The 19,809-nt window shown below is 44.3% G+C and overlaps 1 protein-coding gene across 2 annotated transcripts in view; it reads left to right on the plus strand.

The window, feature by feature from the left end:
• Positions 1–19,809, plus strand: part of MYOM1 (myomesin 1) — a 201,767-nt gene that overhangs the window by 22,619 nt on the left and 159,339 nt on the right. For both annotated transcript variants that reach the window (XM_029066099.1, XM_029066100.1), the window contains exon 3: positions 15,985–16,125. In XM_029066099.1, coding sequence (XP_028921932.1) covers positions 15,985–16,125 — 141 coding nt within the window. The remainder of the gene's footprint in view (positions 1–15,984; positions 16,126–19,809) is intronic.

Below are 19,809 nucleotides of genomic sequence, written 5' to 3' on the forward strand. Positions count from 1 at the left end.
CTTCACTTCTCCGTGCCTCAGTTTCTTCATCTGTAAAATGGGATTAAGACTGTGAGCCCCATGTGGGACAACCTGATGACCCTGTATCTACCCCAGCGCTTAGAACAGTGCTCTGCACATTGTAAGCGCTTAACAAATACCAACATTATTATTATTATTACCACCATTGCCTGATGGATTGAAGATGTGTAAAGGTGTCAGCAATCATTTTGAAAGACATGAGTAATGAAGTGAGGGATGTATCTCCCCCAAGGGCTTTTGGCTGGAAATCCTGAGGTCTGCATGATTTTTTTGATTTTTTATAAATGGTATTTGTTAAGCAATTACTACGTGCCAAGCCCTGTTCTAAGCGCTGGGGTAGATACAGGGTAATCAGGTTGTCCCACTTGGGGCTCACAGTCTTAATCCTCATTTTACAGATGAGATAAGTGAGACGCAGAGAAGTAAAGCGATTTGCCCAAAGTCACATAGCTGACAAGTGGCGGAGCCAGGATTAGAATTCACGACCTTTGACTCCCAAGTCCGGGCTCTTTCCACTAAGCCACGCTGCTTCTCTTAAGCACTTATCTGTTAAGTGCTTACTACGTGCCAGGCACTATTCTAAGTGCTGGCGTAGAAAGAAGCTATTGGGGTTGGACACAGTCCAAAGCTACACAGAGACTCGCAGTCTTAATCCCCCTTTTCCAGATGAAGGAATTGAGGTCCAGGGAAGTGAAGTGATTTTCCCAAGCTCCCACAGCAGACAAGTGGATTTCCCCAACATACCTCAGAATGTCTGATCCATTTCTACAAGCACAAGTCCCACTGAGGGCGTCACTTCTTGCTGATTCATTCATTCAGTTGTATTTATTGAGCGCTTGGGAGAGTACAACACAACAATAAACAGATACATTTCATGCCCACAGTGAGCTGACAGTCTAGCAGTGGCATGGAAATAGGCTTCCTGCAAAGTCCAGCATAACTTAGTGGACAGAGCACAGGCGTGGGAGTCAGAAGGACTTGGGTTCTAATCCTGGATTCCCCCACTTGCCCAGTGTGTGACCTTAAGCAAGTGGTTTCACTTCTCTCTGCCTCCGTTACCTCATCTGTAAAATGGGGATGAAGATGAAGATGTCGCCTATCCCGCCGTCGACTACGGGCAACGTCCTCCCGCGGTCCCGGAACGCCTTCCCTCCTCACCTCCGCCAAACTGATTCTCTTCCCCTCTTCAAAACCCTACTTAAATCTCACCTCCTCCAAGAGGCCTTCCCGCACTGAGCTCCCTTTTTCCCTCTGCTCCCTCTACCCCCCCTTCACCTCTCCGCAGCTAAACCCTCTTCTCCCCCCCTCCCTCTGCTCCTCCCTCTCTCCCGTCCCATCCCCTCAGCACCGTACTCGTCTGCTCAACCGTCTATATCTTCATCACCCTATTTATTTTGTTAATGAGATGTACATCGCCTTGATTCTATTTATTTGCTATTGTTTTAATGAGATGTTCTTCCCCTCGATTCTATTTATTGCTATTGTTCTCGTCTGTCCGTCTCCCCCGATTCGACCGTGAGCCCGTCAGAGGGCAGGGACTGTCTCTATCTGTTACCGATTTGTACATTCCAAGCACTTAGTACAGTGCTCTGCACATAACAAGTGCTCAATAAATACTATTGAATGAATTGAGAGCCCCATGTGTCCAACCTGATTATATTGTTTCTACCCCAGCTCTTAGAACAATGCCTGGCACAAAGTAAGCGCTTAACAAATAGCAAAAAAACCACCTTTACTGGAATTGGTTTTAATAATAGTAATAATAATAATGGTATTTAAGTGCTTTTTATGTGCCAGGCACTGTTCTAAGCACTGGGTGGATACAAGCAAATCGTCCCTGTCCCACATGAGGCTCACAGTCATAATCGCCATTTTACAGAGGAGGAAACTGAGGCCCAGAGATGTGAAGTGACTTGCCCATGATGCCACAGCAGACAAGTGGCTCAGTGGCTAAGAAGCAGCGTGGCTCAGTGGAAAGAGCACAGGCTTCGGAGTCAGAGGTCAGAGGTCATGGGTTCGAATCCCGGCTCAGCCACTTGTCAGCTGTGTGACCTTGGGCAAGTCACTTAACTTCTCGGTGCCTCAGTTCCCTCATCTGTAAAATGGGGATTAAGACTGTGAGCCCCACGTGGGACAACCTGATTCCCCTGTGTCTACCCCAGCGCTTAGAACAGTGCTCGGCACATAGTAAGCGCTTAATAAATACCAACATTATTATTATTATTATTACAAGGGGCAGAGCTGGAATTAGAACCCATGACCTTCTGACTCCCAAGCCTGTGCTCTGTCCACTACGCCATGCTGCTTCTATGCCATGCCGCTTTTAGCTGGCCAAGGGCTTGAAGACTCATTCCAGGCCCTTTGATGGTCATGGCAGTCACTGTCTCCTCAGGGAGAACCCTCTTTCTCCTCCTTCTCCGTCCACCTTCCCGTCTCCCTCCCAGCCCGCATGTTTTCTGATCCCTCCCCATGGAGCTGGGTCAGGAGATTTAATCTGAGCCTCGGTAAAAGTAGACGGTGAGGTTATGTGGCCTACGGGGAAGGCTGAAGGCAGAGTTGGAATATAGTGCCGAGCTGTCTGGGAAAAAGAGGCTCATTCAAAACCGAGACGAAAGACGCCTTTTCCGGAAGACAAAGGGAAGGGAGTTGGGAAGGAAAGATGCCCCATCATTCCCTTCCCACCAACACTCAGTGGAGGGGAGAGAGGTTGGGAATATCAAGAGGAAGAAATGGGCCAGGGATTCATTGTCCGTGGCAAGCAGTGGGTGGTTTGTTTCGCAGGTGAGATCAGTGACAAGGAGTACTCGAAAAAATTTTTATAACTCTGGCAGTTCAGTAGCCAGATGGAGATTGTCGTCGCCAGCAGTAGCAGCAGTAGAGATTTGCTGTAGCATTCTAGCGCAGGGCGATGGATCAGATAAGAAAAATAGTTGCAGAGAAGCAGCGTGGCTCAGTGAAAAGAGCACGGGCTCGGGAGTCCGAGATCATGAGTTCGAATCCTGGCTCTGCCACTTGGCAGCTGTGTGACTGTGGGCAAGCCACTTAACTTCTCTGGGCCTCAGTTACCTCATCTGGAAAATGAGGATTAAGACTGTGAGCCCCACATGGGACAACCTGATTCCCCTGTGTCTACCCCAGCACTTAGAACAGTGCTCTGCACATAGTAAGCGCTTAACAAATACCAACATTATTATTATTATTATTATTATTATTATTTGTTAATCATTAGCTATGTACCAAGCACTGTGCTAGACCCTGGGGTAGATAAAGCTTAATCAGATCCGACCCAGTCCCTGTCCCATATGGAGCCCGCAGATTACCTAGAGATTCATTTTAAGACTATCATTCAATCAACCAATCGTATTTATTGAGCGCTTGCTGGGTGCAGAGCACTGTACTAAGCACTTGGGGGAGTCCAATATAGCAGAGTTGGTAGACACGTTCCCTGCCTAGAGGAAATCTACAGCCTAGAGGGGCAGACGAACATTAATAGAAAAAAGGATCTCTATGTAAGTTCTGTGGGACTGAGGGAGCGGTGAATAAAGGGAGCAAATTCAAGTGCAAGGGTGACGCAGAAGGGAGTGGGAGAAGAGGAAATGAGGGCGTGGTCAGGGAAAGCCTCCAATCAATCAGTGGCATTTATTGAGTGCAATCTGTGTGCAGAACACTGTACTAAGTGCTTGGGAGAGTACGGTATAACAGTGTGGGTAGACACATTCATTCATTCATTCAATTATATTTATTGAGCACTTACTGTGTGCAGAGCACTGTACTAAGCACTTGGAATGTACAATTCAGTGAAAGATAGAGACAATCCCTGCCCCACGATGGGCTCCCAGGCTAAAAGGGGGAGACAGACAGCAAAACAAAACAAGTAGTCAGGCATCAATACCATCAAAATAGATCAATAGAATCATAGATATATGCATACATAATTAATAAAAGATTAATAAATAATATATACAAATATACAAAAGCGCTGTGAGGAGGGGAAGGGGGTAGAGCAGAGGGAGGGAGTAGGGGGAATGGGGAGGGGAGGAGGGACAGAGGGAAAGGGAGGGCTCAGCCTGGGAAGGCCTCCTGGAGGAGGTGAGCTCTCAGTAGGGCTTTGAAGAGGGGAAGAGAGTTTGGCGGATGTGAGGAGGGAAAGCATTCCAGATCAGTGGTAGGACGTGGGTTCACTTCCTTGGCCAAGCCAGGACGAAGAGCCAACACCAGTCATTCAATCAGTGTTTCTTATTGCCTGCTTTCTATGTGCAGAGCACTGTTCTAAGCACGCGGGAGAGTACAGCACAATTAGCAGACGGGCTCCCTTGCCCATAAATATCTTACACAAGGTACCTCTCTCTTTACTACTTAATCTCGGCTCCATCGCTTCTCTGCTGTGTGATCTTGGGCAAGTCACCGATTCTCTGTACCTCAGTTACCTCATCTATAAAATGGGGGATGAAGACTGTGAGCCCCATGTGGGACAGGGACTGTGTTCAACCCGATTTGCTTGTGTCTACCCCGGCACTTAATACAGGGCCTGGCACATAGTAAGACCTTAACAAATACCACTATTATTATGGAGAAGCAGCGTGGCTCAGTGGAAAGAGCACGGACTTTGGAGTCAGGGCTCATGAGTTCGAATCCCAGCTCTGCCACTTGTCGGCTGTGTGACTGTGGGCAAGTCACTTAACTTCTCTGTGCCTCAGTTACCTCATCTGTAAAATGGGGATTAAGACTGTGAGCCCCACGTGGGACAAACTGATTCCCCTATGTCTACCCCAGCGCTTAGAACAGTGCTCGGCACATAGTAAGCGCTTAACAAATACCAACATTATTATTATTATTACTATTGTTGCTTTTTAAAGGCAATCAGATATGAGAGTTTGGAGTTGAGCGAGCCAACCAAATAGCAGTAATCAATTCCATTCTTGATTTCTAGAGCAGGCTACAGGGAGAAGTGATAACTGACACGGAAAAGGCCATTTTAGGTAAGATAGGGGCCAGTTGGCTTCAGGGAAGATAGAGGGAGGGAAGAATAGACAAAGATAGAATGTCAGTCTTCGGGGTCTCAAAGGAGCTTCGTGTTACTGCTGGGAATAACTGCTCCACCGGCCTTGATATCATCCCAAAATACTCAGGGGTGGATGTCTTATCCTGAAGAAGTTTCCTCAACTTATCTCTCTCCCTTCTGTGTGGCTCTTGGACTTTCCATTCATTCATTCAGTCGTATTTATTGAGCGCTTTCTGTGTGCAGAGCACTGTATTAAGTGCTTCGAAAAGTGCAACAATAAGCGGTGACATTCCTTGCCCACAACAAGCTTACAGTCTAGAGGGGGAGACAGACATTAATAGAAAAAGATACATTCCAGATATGGACATAAGTGCTGTTGGGATGGCAGGGGGGAATGAGTAAAAGGAGCAGGTCAGGGTGATGCAGAAATGGGGGCTTAGTCAGGGAAGGCCTCTTGGAGAAGATGTGCCTTCAATAAGACTTTGAAGCAGGGGGAGAGTAATTATCTGTTGGATTTGAGGAGGGAGGGTGCTCCAGACCAGAGGCAGGATGTGGCCGAGAGGATGCTGGCGAAATAGATAATAATAATAATAATGTTAAGCGCTTACTATGTGCAGAGTACTGTTCTAAGCGCTGGGTTAGATACAGGGTAATTAGGTTGTCCCACGTGAGGCTCACAGTTAATCCCCACTTTACAGATGAGGTAACTGAGGCAGAGAGGAGTGAAGTGACTTGCCCACAGTCACAAAGCTGACAAGGGGCAGAGCCAGGATTCAAACCCATGACCTCTGACTCCCAAGCCTGGGCTCTTTCCACTGACCCACACTGCTTAGGTTAGCATTAGAGAAACAAAGTGTACAGGCTGGGTTGTAATAGGATTGTAGCTAAGTGAGGTAGAAGGGGGATTTGGATTTAGATTTGTAACCTTTATTCACCCCACACTCAGCCTCTTTGCACTTATTTCCATATTCATCATTTATTTTAATGTCTGTCTCCTTCCTTGATTTTTTATAGTGTTTGTTAGCACTTACTGTGTGCCAGGCACTGCTCTAAATGCTGGATTAGATACGAGCTAATTCATTCATTCAATCATATTTACCTAACGCTTACTGTGTGCAGAGCACCCGACTAAGCACTTGGAATGTACAATTCGGCAACAGATAGAGACACGCCCTGCCCAGTGGGCTCACAGTCTAAAAGAGCTAATCAGGTTGTACATAGTTCATGTCCCACATGGGGTTCACAGTCTTAATTCCCATTTCACAAATGAAGTAATTAAGGCCCAGAGAAATTAAATAACTCGCCCAAGATTACACAGCAGAGAAGTGGAGGATCTGAGATTAGAACCCAGGTCCTTGTGACTCCCAGGCCTGGGATCTATCCACTAGGCCTCGCCACTTCTCAATGATAATAATAATAATAATAATTATGGTACTTAAGTGCTTGCTATGTGCGCTTGCTGTCCCACATAGGGCTCGCAGTCTTAGTCCCCATTTTACAGATGAAGGAATTGAAGCACAAAGAAGTGAAGTGGCTTGCCCAAGGTCACACAGCAGACAAGTGGCAGAGCCCTGATTCGAACCCACATCCTCTGACTCCCAAGCTCATGCTCTCTTCACTAAGCCACGCTGCTTCTCCAAGAATCCCAAGTGCCTCGTGAGCCGGGAAGAGTGTTTACCAACTGAGTTATATTGTACTCTCTCAAGCGTTTAGTCCAGTGCTCTGCACACAGTAAGCACTCAATCGATACCATAGATTGATAATACGTGTTGGTCTTTTTTTCCTTTCCACGGACACGGTAATGTATTTGGGAATTGACTCTTACTGCCTAAGTAGAGGGTTGAATACAGCTGCCTTGCCTGAAAAAAAGAGAAGGAATTAAGTATAATGGAGTACAAGATTGGAGGTAGTCTCCTGGGAGGACACCTTGTAAATTAATTTAATTTAAGCAGCTATAAAACCAACCGGGCCGTGGGAAGAAATGACTCTGAATTATGCTTTATGGCCCTACAGGGTCCATGTCGATGTCTTAGAGTAGTTAAGTACTTGGTGATGTTCTTAGAGTTGGGTATTTTTAGGCCTTTAGGAATGATTTCTTACAAGTCCAGCCCCGGCTTCTAGTTTTGGGTTCATTTCTTATTTCATACGATGATGAGAGGATGTTTAGAAGATGTGATTGAAATATAATTCTTGTTACTAGTAATACTTTGAGTGTTGCCCCCTAAAATTGTTTTTTCCCATTTATTCATTTGCGAAAAAACTCCTTTGCCTGAAGAGTTGGTTCCAGAGTGATTGTTGAATATTTCTCCATTACTTAGGACAGTGCTTGGCACATAGTAAGCATTTAACAAATGCCATCATTATAATAATAATGGCATTTGTTAAGCACTTACTATGTGCCAAACACTGTTCTAAGTGCTGGGGTAGATCCAAGGTAATCAGGTTACCCCACGTGGGGCTCACAGTCTTAATCCCCATTTTACAGCTGAGGTACCTGAGGCAAAGAGGCAAAGAGGCAAAGAGATAATAATAATAATAATGTTGGGATTTGTTAAGCGCTTACTATGTGCCGAGCACTGTTCCAAGAGCTGGGGTAGACACAGGGGAATCAGGATGTCCCACGTGGGGCTCACAGTCTTAATCTCCATTTTACAGATGAGGTAACTGAGGCACAGAGAAGTTAAGTGACGTGCCCAAAGTCACACAGCTGACAAGTGGTGGAGCTGGGATCAGAACCCATGGCCTCTGACTCCCAAACCAGGGCTCTTTCCACTAAGCCACGCTGCTTCTCTAATGATTAATTATTATTAGTCTCCTATCTGAAATCTATTTTAACATCTGTCCTCCCTCGTAGTCTGTAAGCTCCATGAAGGCAGAGCTGTGTCTACCTACTCTGTTAGACTGTACTTTTCCAAGCCCTTAATATAGTGCTCTGCACAGAGTGAGCCCTCAATAAATACCATCGATCGATTGATTAATTGGATTCGGCTCTTTACGTACCTCAGAACTATAGGCTTCCATTTGCTATCCTTGTGGTGTTCAGTGAGTGGAGAAGGAACCAGAGAAAAATTCAGAGTAATAATATTAATACTAATAGTTGTGGTAATTGTTAAGTTCTTACTATGTGTCAAGCACTGTACTACGCACTGAGGTGGATATTAATTATGGCATTTGTTAAGCGCTTACTATGTGCAAAGCACTGTTCTAAGCCCTGGGGAGGATACACGGTGATCAGGTTGTCCCACGTGGGGCTCACAGTCTTCATCCCCATTTTACAATGAGGTAATTGAGGCCCAGAGAAGTGAAGTGACTTGCCCAAAGTCACACAGCTGGCAAGTGGCTGAACCGGGATTTGAACCCATGACCTCTGACTCCCAAGCCCATGCTCTTTCCACTGAGCCACGCTGCTTCCCTAGATATAAGCAAATCGGATTGATACAATCCTTGTCCCACACGAGGCTCACAGTATTAATCCCCGTTTTACAGATGAGGTAACTGAGGCTCAGAAAAGTGAAGTAACACTTCCCAGGTCATGAAACAGCCAAGTGAAAGAGCCAGGATTAGAACCCAGATCCTTCCGATTTACAGGCTGCTGCTCCATCCACTTGGCCATGCTATTTCCCTACTGTGTGCAGAGCACTGTGCCGAGTCCTTGGGAGACTACAATACAACAGAATTGGTGGTGACCTTCCCTGCCCATAAAAAGTTTACATTCAGTCTATTGCATCTACCAACTCTGTAATATTGTACTCTCCCAAGTGTTTAGGATAGAGCTCTGCACACAGTAAGCGCTCAATAAATGTGATTGATTGATGGATGGATCAACTAATCGATGGTATTTATCGAGCACTTACTGTGTTCAGAGCATTGTGCTGATTGGGAGAGTAAGATTAGAAAAGAGTTGGTAGACAGCTGCTGAATTCCTTCTCAAACAGCCAGTCCATAAATTTCAGTTTATAGTGGCCACTTCACCTCATTTTTTAAAGTATAGGTGTCTCATCCGTAGTCTTAGGTGAAATGTTTTTCCCAATTTAGAATCTATGTGAAAACAGAAGACGTTTTAAACCTCAAAAAGCTTTTTGAAGAGACACAGTAAAAAACTAAAATGATAAATTCCAGTCTCTTAAAAGTACCCGTGGCTCTATAATAAAAAATAAATAATCATGGTATTTGTTAAGCATTTACTATGTGCCTAGCACTGATCTAAGTGCTGAGGTAGATACTAGGTCATCAGGTTATCCCACGTGAGGCTCAGTGTCTTAATCTCCAGATGAGGTCACTGAGGCACAGAGAAGTTAACTGACTTGCCCAAGGTCACACAGTAGACAAGTGGCAGAGCCGGGATTAGAACCCACGACCTCTGACTCCCAAGCCCGGGCTCTTTCCACTAAACCACGCTGCTTCTCGTCGATGACATTGCTAAACTAACTAGAAATCACGAAGGTCTGAGGGGGCTTCGACTCTCTTAGTTCATTTTGTAAGCCCGTCAAAGGACAGGGACTGTTTCTATCTGTTACCGATTGTACATTCCAAGCGCTTAGTGCAGTGCTCTGCACATAGTAAGCCCTCAATAAATACTATTGAATGAATTAATTAAATATTATAACGTAGCCACATGACTCATTTTCCCATAAAACAATCGGTTCCCTTTTTATGCCCTTTTATTCCCTTTCTCCCTCCTTAACAGCCAACTTCGAGTGTTCATTCTCCAGTGGCTACTTCTCCATTGCTTTCAAACAATGCTTATGTCTCCCCTATCTTAAAAAAAAACCTTCCCTTGACCCCACAGCTCGAAGATTGTCGTCACCAGCAGTGGCAGCAGCAGAGATTTGCTGTAGTATTCTAGAGCAGGGCGATGGATCGGATAAGAAAAATAGTTGCAGTATTTGTTACTAATTAGCTATGTGCCAAGCACTGTGCTAGACCCTTGTGTTGATAAAGCTTAATCAGATCCGACCCAGTCCCTGTCCCACACGGAGCCCGCAAATTACCTAGAGATTAATTTTAAGCCATCTTACTCTGCCACTTGTCAGCTGTGTGACTGTGGGCAAGTCACTTAACTTCTCTGTGCCTCAGTGACCTCATCTGTAAAATGGGGATGAAGACCGTGAGCCCCACGTGGGACAACCCGATTCCCCTGTGTCTACCCCAGCGCTTAGAACAGTGCTCTGCACATAGTAAGCGCTTAACAAATACCAACATTATTATTATTATTATTACTAGCCATCTTTGAGTGTTTACTCTCAGATGGCTACTTCTCCATTGCTTTCAAACAATGCTTATGTCTCCCCTATCTTAAAAAAAAACCTTCCCTTGACCCCACAGCTCCCACTAATTTTCATCCCATCACCCTCCTACCTTTCCTCTCCAAACTCTCGCCGTCTCAAGCTCCCCTCCTCCAATTCTCTCCTTGACCCCCTCCAATCTGGCTTCCACCTCCTTCTCTCCTCCGCAATTTCCCTCTCAAAGGTCACCAGTGATGTCCTTATTGCCTAATCCAACGGCCTCTACTCCATCCTAATCCCCCTCGACCTCTCAGCCGCCTGTGACGCTGTCAACCACCCCCTTCTCCTAGAAACCTTATATGATCTTGACTTCACTGGTTCTCCTCTATCTCTCTGGCCATTTATTCTCAGTCTCTTATATTGACATCTGTCTCCCACCCTAGACTGTAAACGCACTGTGGGCAGGGAATGGGTCTACCAATTCTGTTGTTTTGTACTCTCCAAGTGCTTAGCACAGTGTTCTGAATACAGTAAGTGCTCAATAAATGATTGATTGATCGATTGATTCGGCACTTGATATTCATCCCACCCTAAGCCCCACAGCATTTTTGTCCATATCAGTAATTTATTGAGATGTCTGTCTCCCCCTCTAGACTGTAAACTCCTTTTGGACAAGGAATGTGCCTAACAACTCTGTCATATTTTCATTCATTCCTTCAATCGCATTTATTGAGTGCTTACTGTGTGCAGAGCCCTGTACGAAGTGTTTAGTACAGTCCTTCGCATGCAGTAAGTGCTCAATAAGTACTGCAAATTGTCAGTGTCATAAAGTATGTGCTGCTATAATGTTGCCATGTTTGCTAATTTGTCCCTTTTCGTGACCTGGGGGGAATTTTATTTTTTTCAAATTCTATATCTTCCTCCTTGGAGTTTTGAAATCTCTTTGCTTTCTGCAAAAAGAGCCCACAGAGTTGGTAATGGCAAAAATATGTATTAAGCACTGATGTGTAAAGCACTGGAGTGGATACACGATAATCAGTTCCAATACAGTCCCTGTCCTATAAAGCACTTAACAAATGCCATCATTATACGAAGCTCATCATCTAAGAAGGAGGGAGAACAGGCATTTTAATCCTATTTGACAGATGAGGAAACAGTCAACAGGGAAGCTAAGGAACTTGGCCAATGTCACACAGTAGACATGTAGTGGTGGAACCAGGACTAGAATATTTGATGTAGTTGACTACAGTTGGTAGTCAACTGTATATATTTTCGTTACCCTATTTATTTTGTTAATGAATTGTACATCGCCTTGATTCTATTTAGTTGCCATTGTTTTTACGAGATGTTCTTCCCCTTGACGCTGTTTAGTGCCATTGTTCTTGTCTGTCCGTCTCCCCCGATTAGACTGTAAGCCCGTCAAACGGCAGGGACTGTCTCTATCTGTTGCCGACTTGTTCATCCCAAGCGCTTAGTACAGTGCTCTGCACATAGTAAGCGCTCAATAAATACTATTGAATGAATTTAGACCATGAGCCCTTTACTGGGCAGGGATTGTCTCTATCTGTTGCCAAATTGTACATTCCAAGCGCTTAGTACAGTGCTCTGCACACAGTAAGCACTCAATAAATACTTTTGAATGAATGAATTAACCCGGGTATTCTAGCTTCCAAGCTCCTTTTATTCTCACAAAGCCAAATTCCTTCCCAATTCCCTGTTTCATTCGGAATTGATAAATGAACTGGTGGTGTGAAATTCTGAAGTTTCGAGACTCTGAAGTCATGAGAAGCAGCGTGGCGCAGTGGAAAGAGCACGGGCTTTGGAGTCAGGGCTCATGAGTTTGAATCCCAGCTCTGCCACTTGTCAGCTGTGTAACTGTGGGCAAGTCACTTAACTTCTCTGTGCCTCAGTTCCCTCATCTGTAAAATGGGGATTAAGACTGTGAGCCCCACGTGGGACAACCTGATTCCCCTGTGTTTACCCCAGTGCTTAGAACAGTGCTCTGCACATAGTAAGCGCTTAACCAATACCAACATTATTATTATTATGAAGTTGAGAATTCTGGAGTTTCTCATGACATATTGGCCCAACAAAAGGCAATCTCTGAATTTCAATATGTTTATAATTATTTAGAATCAGGTACTTCAAAAACTCGACAGTGATTTAGTATTTGAATTTTTCTGAATACTATAATGGCAACATAATGTAATTTACACAGTCTCTTGCTATCCCTCTTTACTGCAATATGAAATGAGTTGTTACCAGAATAAATTATTCTACATTTTTATCAGGTTACACATTGTTAAATGGGATTTAAGAATTCAAATTCATCTGCCACAATATCATGCCTCCAGAACCCGGTAATAGAATGATTATAATCTGCATTTCTGACAGTACTGCCAGAACATTTCAATGCTGGATTACCAAGATGAAAAATTGAGAAGGAATAAAAAAGAACTAATGGCTGAAGTTTATTTTGGGGGATCAGTCGATCAATCATACTTATCAAGCACTTATTCTGTGCTGAGCACTGTACTAAGCTCTTGAGAGAGTTCAGTACAACAGAGCTGGTAAACACGTTCCCTGCCCGCGACGAGCTTTCAGTCTAGAGAGGAGAGAAAGGGATTCATTCAATTGTATTTATTTAGCGCTTACTGTGTGCAGAGCATTGATGATGTCCCTATGGTAGAAGAAATGGAAAGAGAAAATGAAAGGAAAAAAATGGAATGAAAATGAGAGATAAAGCAAAATTAGACATACGGGGATTAGAAGAGAAATGATGAAGAATGAAGGCGATCTGGAGAAGTGCTCAGCATTACACTACACACCCCTCTAGACTGTAAACTCACGGTGGACAGGGAATGTGTCTACCGGCTCTGTTATACTGGACTCTCTCAAGCACTTAATATGGTATTCTGCATACAGTAAGTATTCAATAAATATTATTGACTGATTGATTGAGGACACATATACTCAGAAGAGGATCCAAGGATATGAAAATTCAGGCTGCGTAATTGACTCAAAGTGAGGAGTTTCCGGCTATGCCTTCCTGTCTTCCCCATGGGTATGGGCACATTTATCTTAAATACGGTTGCCTTTTTCCCGCTTTGAGTTTCTGGCCTTTGACATTTCCAGTCAATTCATTCATTCAATCTTATTGATTGAGCGTTTACTATGTGCAAAGCACTGTACTAAGCAGTTGGAAGTGTACAATACAAGAGCGGACACATTCCCTGCCCAAAACGAGCTCAACTGGACTAGATGGTCAACCATTCAATCAATTAGTCGATGAAAGGAGTTTATTGAGTGCTTACTGTGTGCAGAACACTGTATTAGGAGCTTTGGAGTGTCCAGTATAGCAGAGTTAGCAGACACAAACCCCTCTGGACCATAAGCTCGTGTGGGCGGGAATGTGTCTGTTATATTGATATACTATACTCTCCCAAGCGCTTAGTACAGTGCTCTGTACACAGTAAGCGCTCAAAAATACGACACACTAACTCCTCACAACAAGCTTTCCAGGGAACTGGGAAGCTCCCTAGACTTATTTAACAGAGGCAGCCTTTTCATGGAAGGGATTGTTTGTTACTTCATCCACACTCTCACTAATAATAATAATAATAACACACTAATAATACCGGTATCTGTTCAGTGCTTACTATATGCCAAGCAGAGCACTAAAAGCTGGGGTAGAGACAGGTTGATCAGGCCAGACTCTCTCTGTCCCACATGGGATCCCAGTCCAAGCGAGAGGGAGAACAGGGATTACAGAGGAAGAAACTGAGGTACAGTGAAGTTATTGGCATGTTTAGGGTCACACAGTAGGGAACTGAATAATGTTCTCCTTAAGTAGCATTAAGACAATGGTAAATCACTTCCCTATCTATACCAAGAAAATCTGTGGATACACATACCAGAATGTCTTTAGGACAGGAGATGGGACGTTTTGAAGAAGGTGTGTCCATGGAGTCACTATGGGTCGGAAACGACTCGACGGCATTTGAAGAAGACAAGCATTACCTTCAAACCCAAAGGACAGCGCATGTACACATCCAGAGCTGAGAACAGTGCTTGGCACATAGTAAGCACTTAACAAATACCATAATCATTTAACAAATGCCATAATCATTATTATTATTATTATGTGTACTCTTTCTCCTCTCTCTTCCCTCTCTCGTCCTTTACTCTCAAGCACCGGTCTCTTTTTAATCTGCCATCTAAATGAACGCCTACCTAAGGGTGAAGGGTTGAATATCCTTCTATGTCTAAAATAGTGATAAATGATAATAATAGCGGTAATAATAATAGCATTTACTAAGCACACAAAAGAAGCGATGTGGCCCAGTGGAAAAAGCGCAGGTCCGGGAGTCAGAAGAGCTGGTTTCTAATTCTGATTCCTCCACTTATCTGCTGGGAGACCTTGGGTAAGTCACTTAATCAATCGTATTTACTGAATGCTTACTCTGTCCAGAGCAACTTACTAAGTATTTGGGAAAGTACAATATAGCAGAGGTGGTGGACATCATTTCCTGACCACAAGGTTACATTCTAGAAGGGGATACGGCAATCCCATTCACTTAACACCTCTGTGACTCAGTTACCTCATCTGCAAAATGGGGATTCAATACCTGTTTTCCCTCTTAGTTAGACTGGGTGTCCCATGTGGGACCTGATGATCGTGTTTCTACCCCAGTGCTTAGAGCAGTGCTAGGCACATAGTAAGCACTTAACAAATACCATTATATAAAAAAGTGCTTAATGTATATCACTACATCTTACGCGTTAAGCAGTGGGGTAGATATGAATACAGTCAAATACCATTCCTGCCACCCTGAGGCTCAAAGTCTGAAAAGGAGAGAAAACAAGTATTCCCCATTTTCAGATGAGGAAACTGGAGTTCCAGACAGGTTAAGTGACTTGCCCAAGGTCATACAGAGGCAAGTGGCAGAGCTGAGATGACAACTTAGATCTCCTCCTGTGCTCTTTCCACTATTCCACACTGGGTCTCAGAAACAACAACAAAAGAAATGTTTTTTGTACAGCAGCCTTGAGAGCCGGAGAAGAATTGAAATGGTTACCTAGGAGTTTGTTTCCTTCCAATCTTTCTTCCAGGACTTCCGTGTTTGCTTTTAATCAATCAATCAATCATATTTATTGAGTACTTACTGTATTTAGAGCACTGTACTAAGAATTGGGGAGAGTACAATATAACAATAATTGTGCTATTAGTTAAGCACTTCCTATGTGTCAAACATTATACTAAGCTCTGGGGTAGACACAAGATCATCAGGTCCCACATGGGTTGTATAGTCTAAGGAAGAAGGAGAAAAGGTACTGAATCCCCATTTTGTCGATGAAGTAACTGAGCCACAGAGAAGCTAAGTGACTTGCCCAAGGTGACCCACCAGAGAAGTGGCGGAGCCAGAATTAGAACCCAGGCCCGTGCTCTTTCCACTAGGCCTCGCTGCTTCTCTATAATACAGAGTTGGTAGGTGAGTTCTCTGCCCACAAGGAGCTTACAGTCTATAGGGGAAGGCAGACATTAATGTAAATAAATAAAATATCAGAGCCCCTGATTCCCCAGGCTGGTTGAACTGTATTTCAGAGACCTTCAATTTGGATAGAAAATCAAACACTTCTATAGGTTGGATTCTGTGAGTTTCTTCCTGAGGGAATCCTGGCTGGGTGTGAGTGTTTAGTTCATGTTTGGGTCTAATACAGAGGGGTTTGTTTCAGACTTAGGGAATCCAGTTTAATGCTAGAAGATACATCATACAAATTGAGTCCCAAAGCGAAGAGGGTCAAATCAAGCCTCATCTCTGGAGAGGAGAAAGAACAGCAAGCAACTGACTTTATGGCCCCTCTCTTCAGTGGGCGGTGAGTATTCATCTTTTTCCTCTCTTTTGTTCTGCTGAGGGTAATAATAATTATAGTATTTGTTAAGCGCTTACTATGTGCCAAGCACTGGTAAGGTGGTGGGGGTGATGCTGAGAGGCTTTTTTTAACACCTCCCACTTTCCTCAACTCATTCAGGTTTCCCTGGCCTTCCATGTATCTCATGCCATGATTACCAGCTGGTCTGGCAGTAGCATCTTTATAACCAAAGGGAAAAGAATAAAAACCCTGAAAAACCATTTCAAGGAAACCAGTAGTGGAGGTAAGGGTGAGAAATTTAAGGAGTTTAGGAGGTCTTCCCAGAAGGAAGTGAGACTCTTGGTTGGCTGGTTGACTTGTCTACCGAGCATGAGTTAGCGAGTGCTTTGATTTTCCACTTCGAATGGGCCTGGATCCGTTGACTTAATAATAATAATGATATTAATAATAATAATTATGAGGGTACTTGTTAAGCGCTTGCTATGCGCCAAGCACTGTTCTCAGCACTGGAGTGGATACAAGGTAATTGGGTTGGGCACAGTCCCTGTCTCACACAGGGCTCATGCTCTTAATTCCCATTTTAGAGATGAGGAAATTGAGACCCAAAGAAGTGAAGTGATTTGCCTAAGGTCACAGAGCAGACAAGTGGTGGAGCTGGGATTAGAACCCGTGACCTTCTGACTCCCAGGCCGAGCTCTATCCACTACTCCATGCTGCTTCTCAAAGCCTTGGGATACTCTTTTGGTGATGATAGAAAGACAGTGTTTTTTTTTTTAATCAAACCTTCTCTGTGTTCTTAGCAGTAGTAATAGTATCTAACCAAGGCCGACTGTGTGCAGAGCACTCTGCTAAGTTCTGAGAAAGAATACACTGATGGGAGGAAATCTGACAAAGTCCCTGACCTCTTTGGAAGCCCCCAGGTGAAAAACCTTAGCTTATTGCCTTTGGGGCTGTTGATTAGAAATCTACTCTGGACTTCCCACTTGTGAACTTTTCTACTGTCAAAGTTCTGTAGCTTTCTATTTTGGATTTTGGCGACGTGGAGGTCCTGACTTGCAGAAAAAGTAGAGAGGAAGACATATTAAAAGGTGTAGGTGAACTGAAAAGGTCAGAATCCGCACAACTACTTAGAACCACTCTACGTTTGGGAATCTGGAAAAACAACTGCAGGGCTGGCACTGTTTAAGTAAGGGATGAAGACATTTGGCAAATATGTGAAGGAATTCAAGGCATTCTCTTGCTTTTGATAATGGGGAAAGTAAAAAAAACAGAGATAAGGGAATTTCTTCCTGAAAAGAACAATAAAAACTGTGGTTTTTGTTCATTTATTCATTCATTCATTCAGTGGAATTTATTGAGTACTTACTGTGTGCAGAACACTGTACTAAGGGCTTGGGAAAGTACAATATAACAGTGAAAAGTGACATTCCCTCCCCACAGTGAGCTTACAGTATAAAGTAGGGGAGACAGACATGAAACAAGTAAATAAAATTACAGTTATGGACAAAAGTGATTTGGGGCTAGGATGGGGGAAGAGCAAAGGGAGCAAGTCAGAGCGATGCAGAAGGGAGTGGTAGGTGAGGAAAAGTGGGGCTTAGTCTGGGAAGAACTGTTGGAGGAGATGTGCCTTCAATAAGGCTTTGAAGCTGGGGAGAGTTGCTGTTCTTTTTAGGATTTGAGGAGGGACGGAGTTCCAGGCCAGAGGCAGGACTTGGTCCAGAGCTCGGCGGCGAGACAGACGAGATGGAGGCCCAGTGAGAAGGTTACTGACCAAAGTGTGTGGTCTGGATTGTAGAAGGAGAGAAGCGAGGTGCGGTAGGAGCGGGGAAAGTGATAGAGTACTTTAAAGCCAATAGAGACAAGTTTTTGTTTGAAATAGAGGTGGATGGGCAACCACTGGAGTTTTTTGAGAAGTGAGGTGATGTGTCCAGAAGGTTTTTGTAGAAAACTGATCTGGGCAGCAGAGTGAAGGAATAATAATATTGATGGTATTTGTTAAGCGCTTACTATGTACTGAGCCCTGTTCTAAGTGCTGGGGTAGATACAGGAAAATCAGGTTGTCTCATCACATGGGGGGGGTCACACTTTTAATCCCCATTTTACAGATGAGGTAACTGAGGCACAGAGAAGCTAAGTGGCTTGCCCAAAGTCACACAGCAGACAAGTGGAGAAGCTGGGATTAGAACCCATGTCCTCTGACTCTCAAGCCCATGCTCTTTTCACCTGATGACCCTGTATCTCCCCCAGCGCTTAGAACAGTGCTCTGCACATAGTAAGCACTTAACAAATACCAACATTATTATTTTCGCTAAGCCACGCTGCTTCTCAAGGACTGGGCTGTGGAGAAGCAGGAGGCTGGGAGATGAACTAGGAGGCTGATGCAGTAATCCAGGAGGGATAGGATGAGTGACTATATTAACCTGGTAGAGGTTTGGATGGAGAGGAAAGACAGATTTTAGTGATGTTGTGAAGATAGGACTGGCATGATTTAGTGATGGATTTTATATGTGGGTTGAATAAGAGACAGGAGTCAATGATAACACCAAGGCTACGGGCTTGTGTGAAAGGAAGGAAGGTGATGCCGTCTACAGTGATGGAAAAGTCAGGGGGAAGACAGGGGTTGGGTGGGAAGATGAGGAACTTTGTTTTGGACATGTCAAATTTGAGATTAATTAATTTTAATTTCGGTATTTGTTAAGCGCTTACTATGTGCAGAGCACTGTTCTAAGCGCTGGGGTAGATACAGGGGAATCAGGTTGTCCCACGTGAGGCTCACAGTTAATGCCCATTTGACAGATGAGGTAAGTGAGGCACAGAGAAGTGAAGTGACTTGCCAACAGTCACACAGCTGACAAGTGGCAGAGCCGGGATTCGAACTCATGACCTCTGACTCCCAAGCCCAGGCTCTTTCCACTGAGCCACGCTATGAGATGATGGGAGGACATTCAAATAGAGGTGTCTGGAAAGCAGGAGGAGGTGCAAGAATGGAGAAAGAGAGATCAGGGCTGGAGATGGAGATTTGGGTGTCGTCTACATAGAAATGGTAGTCGAAGTCATGGGAGTGAATGAGTTCTCCAAGGAAGCAGGTGTAGATGGAGAATAGAAGGGGAACCAGAACTGAACCTTGAGGGACTCCACAGTTAGGGGATGGGAGGCAGAGGAGGAGCCCGCGAAGGAGACAGTAAGCCCATCATTGGGCAGGGATTGTCTCTATCTGTTGCCCAATTGTATATTCCAAGCGCTTAGTACAGTCAATAAATACTATTGAAATACCATTGAATGAATGAGACTGAGAATGAACGGCCAGAGAGATCAGAGGAGAACCAGGAGAGGACAGAGTCGTTGAAGCCAAGGTTAGATAATGTTTCCAGGAGAAGGGGGTGGTCCACAGTGTCAAAGGCAGCTGAGTGGTTGAGGAGGAATAGGATGGAGTAGAGGCTGTTGGATTTGGCAGGAAGGGGATCATTAGTGACCTCTGAGAGGGCGGTTTCTGTGGTGTGAAGGGAACGGAAGCCAGATTAGAGGAGATCAAGGAGAGACATGGAAAAGAGGAATTGGAGACAGCGGGTGTAGACAACTCGCTTGAGGAGTTTAGAAAGGAATGGTAGGAGGGGGATGGGGAGGGATGTGGAGTCCAGGGAGGATTTTTTTAAGATAAGGAAGACATGGGCATGTTTGAAAGCAGTG

The sequence above is a fragment of the Ornithorhynchus anatinus genome, chromosome 5 (genome assembly GCF_004115215.2).
Source record: "Ornithorhynchus anatinus isolate Pmale09 chromosome 5, mOrnAna1.pri.v4, whole genome shotgun sequence".
NCBI classification, from domain to species: Eukaryota; Metazoa; Chordata; class Mammalia; order Monotremata; family Ornithorhynchidae; genus Ornithorhynchus; species Ornithorhynchus anatinus.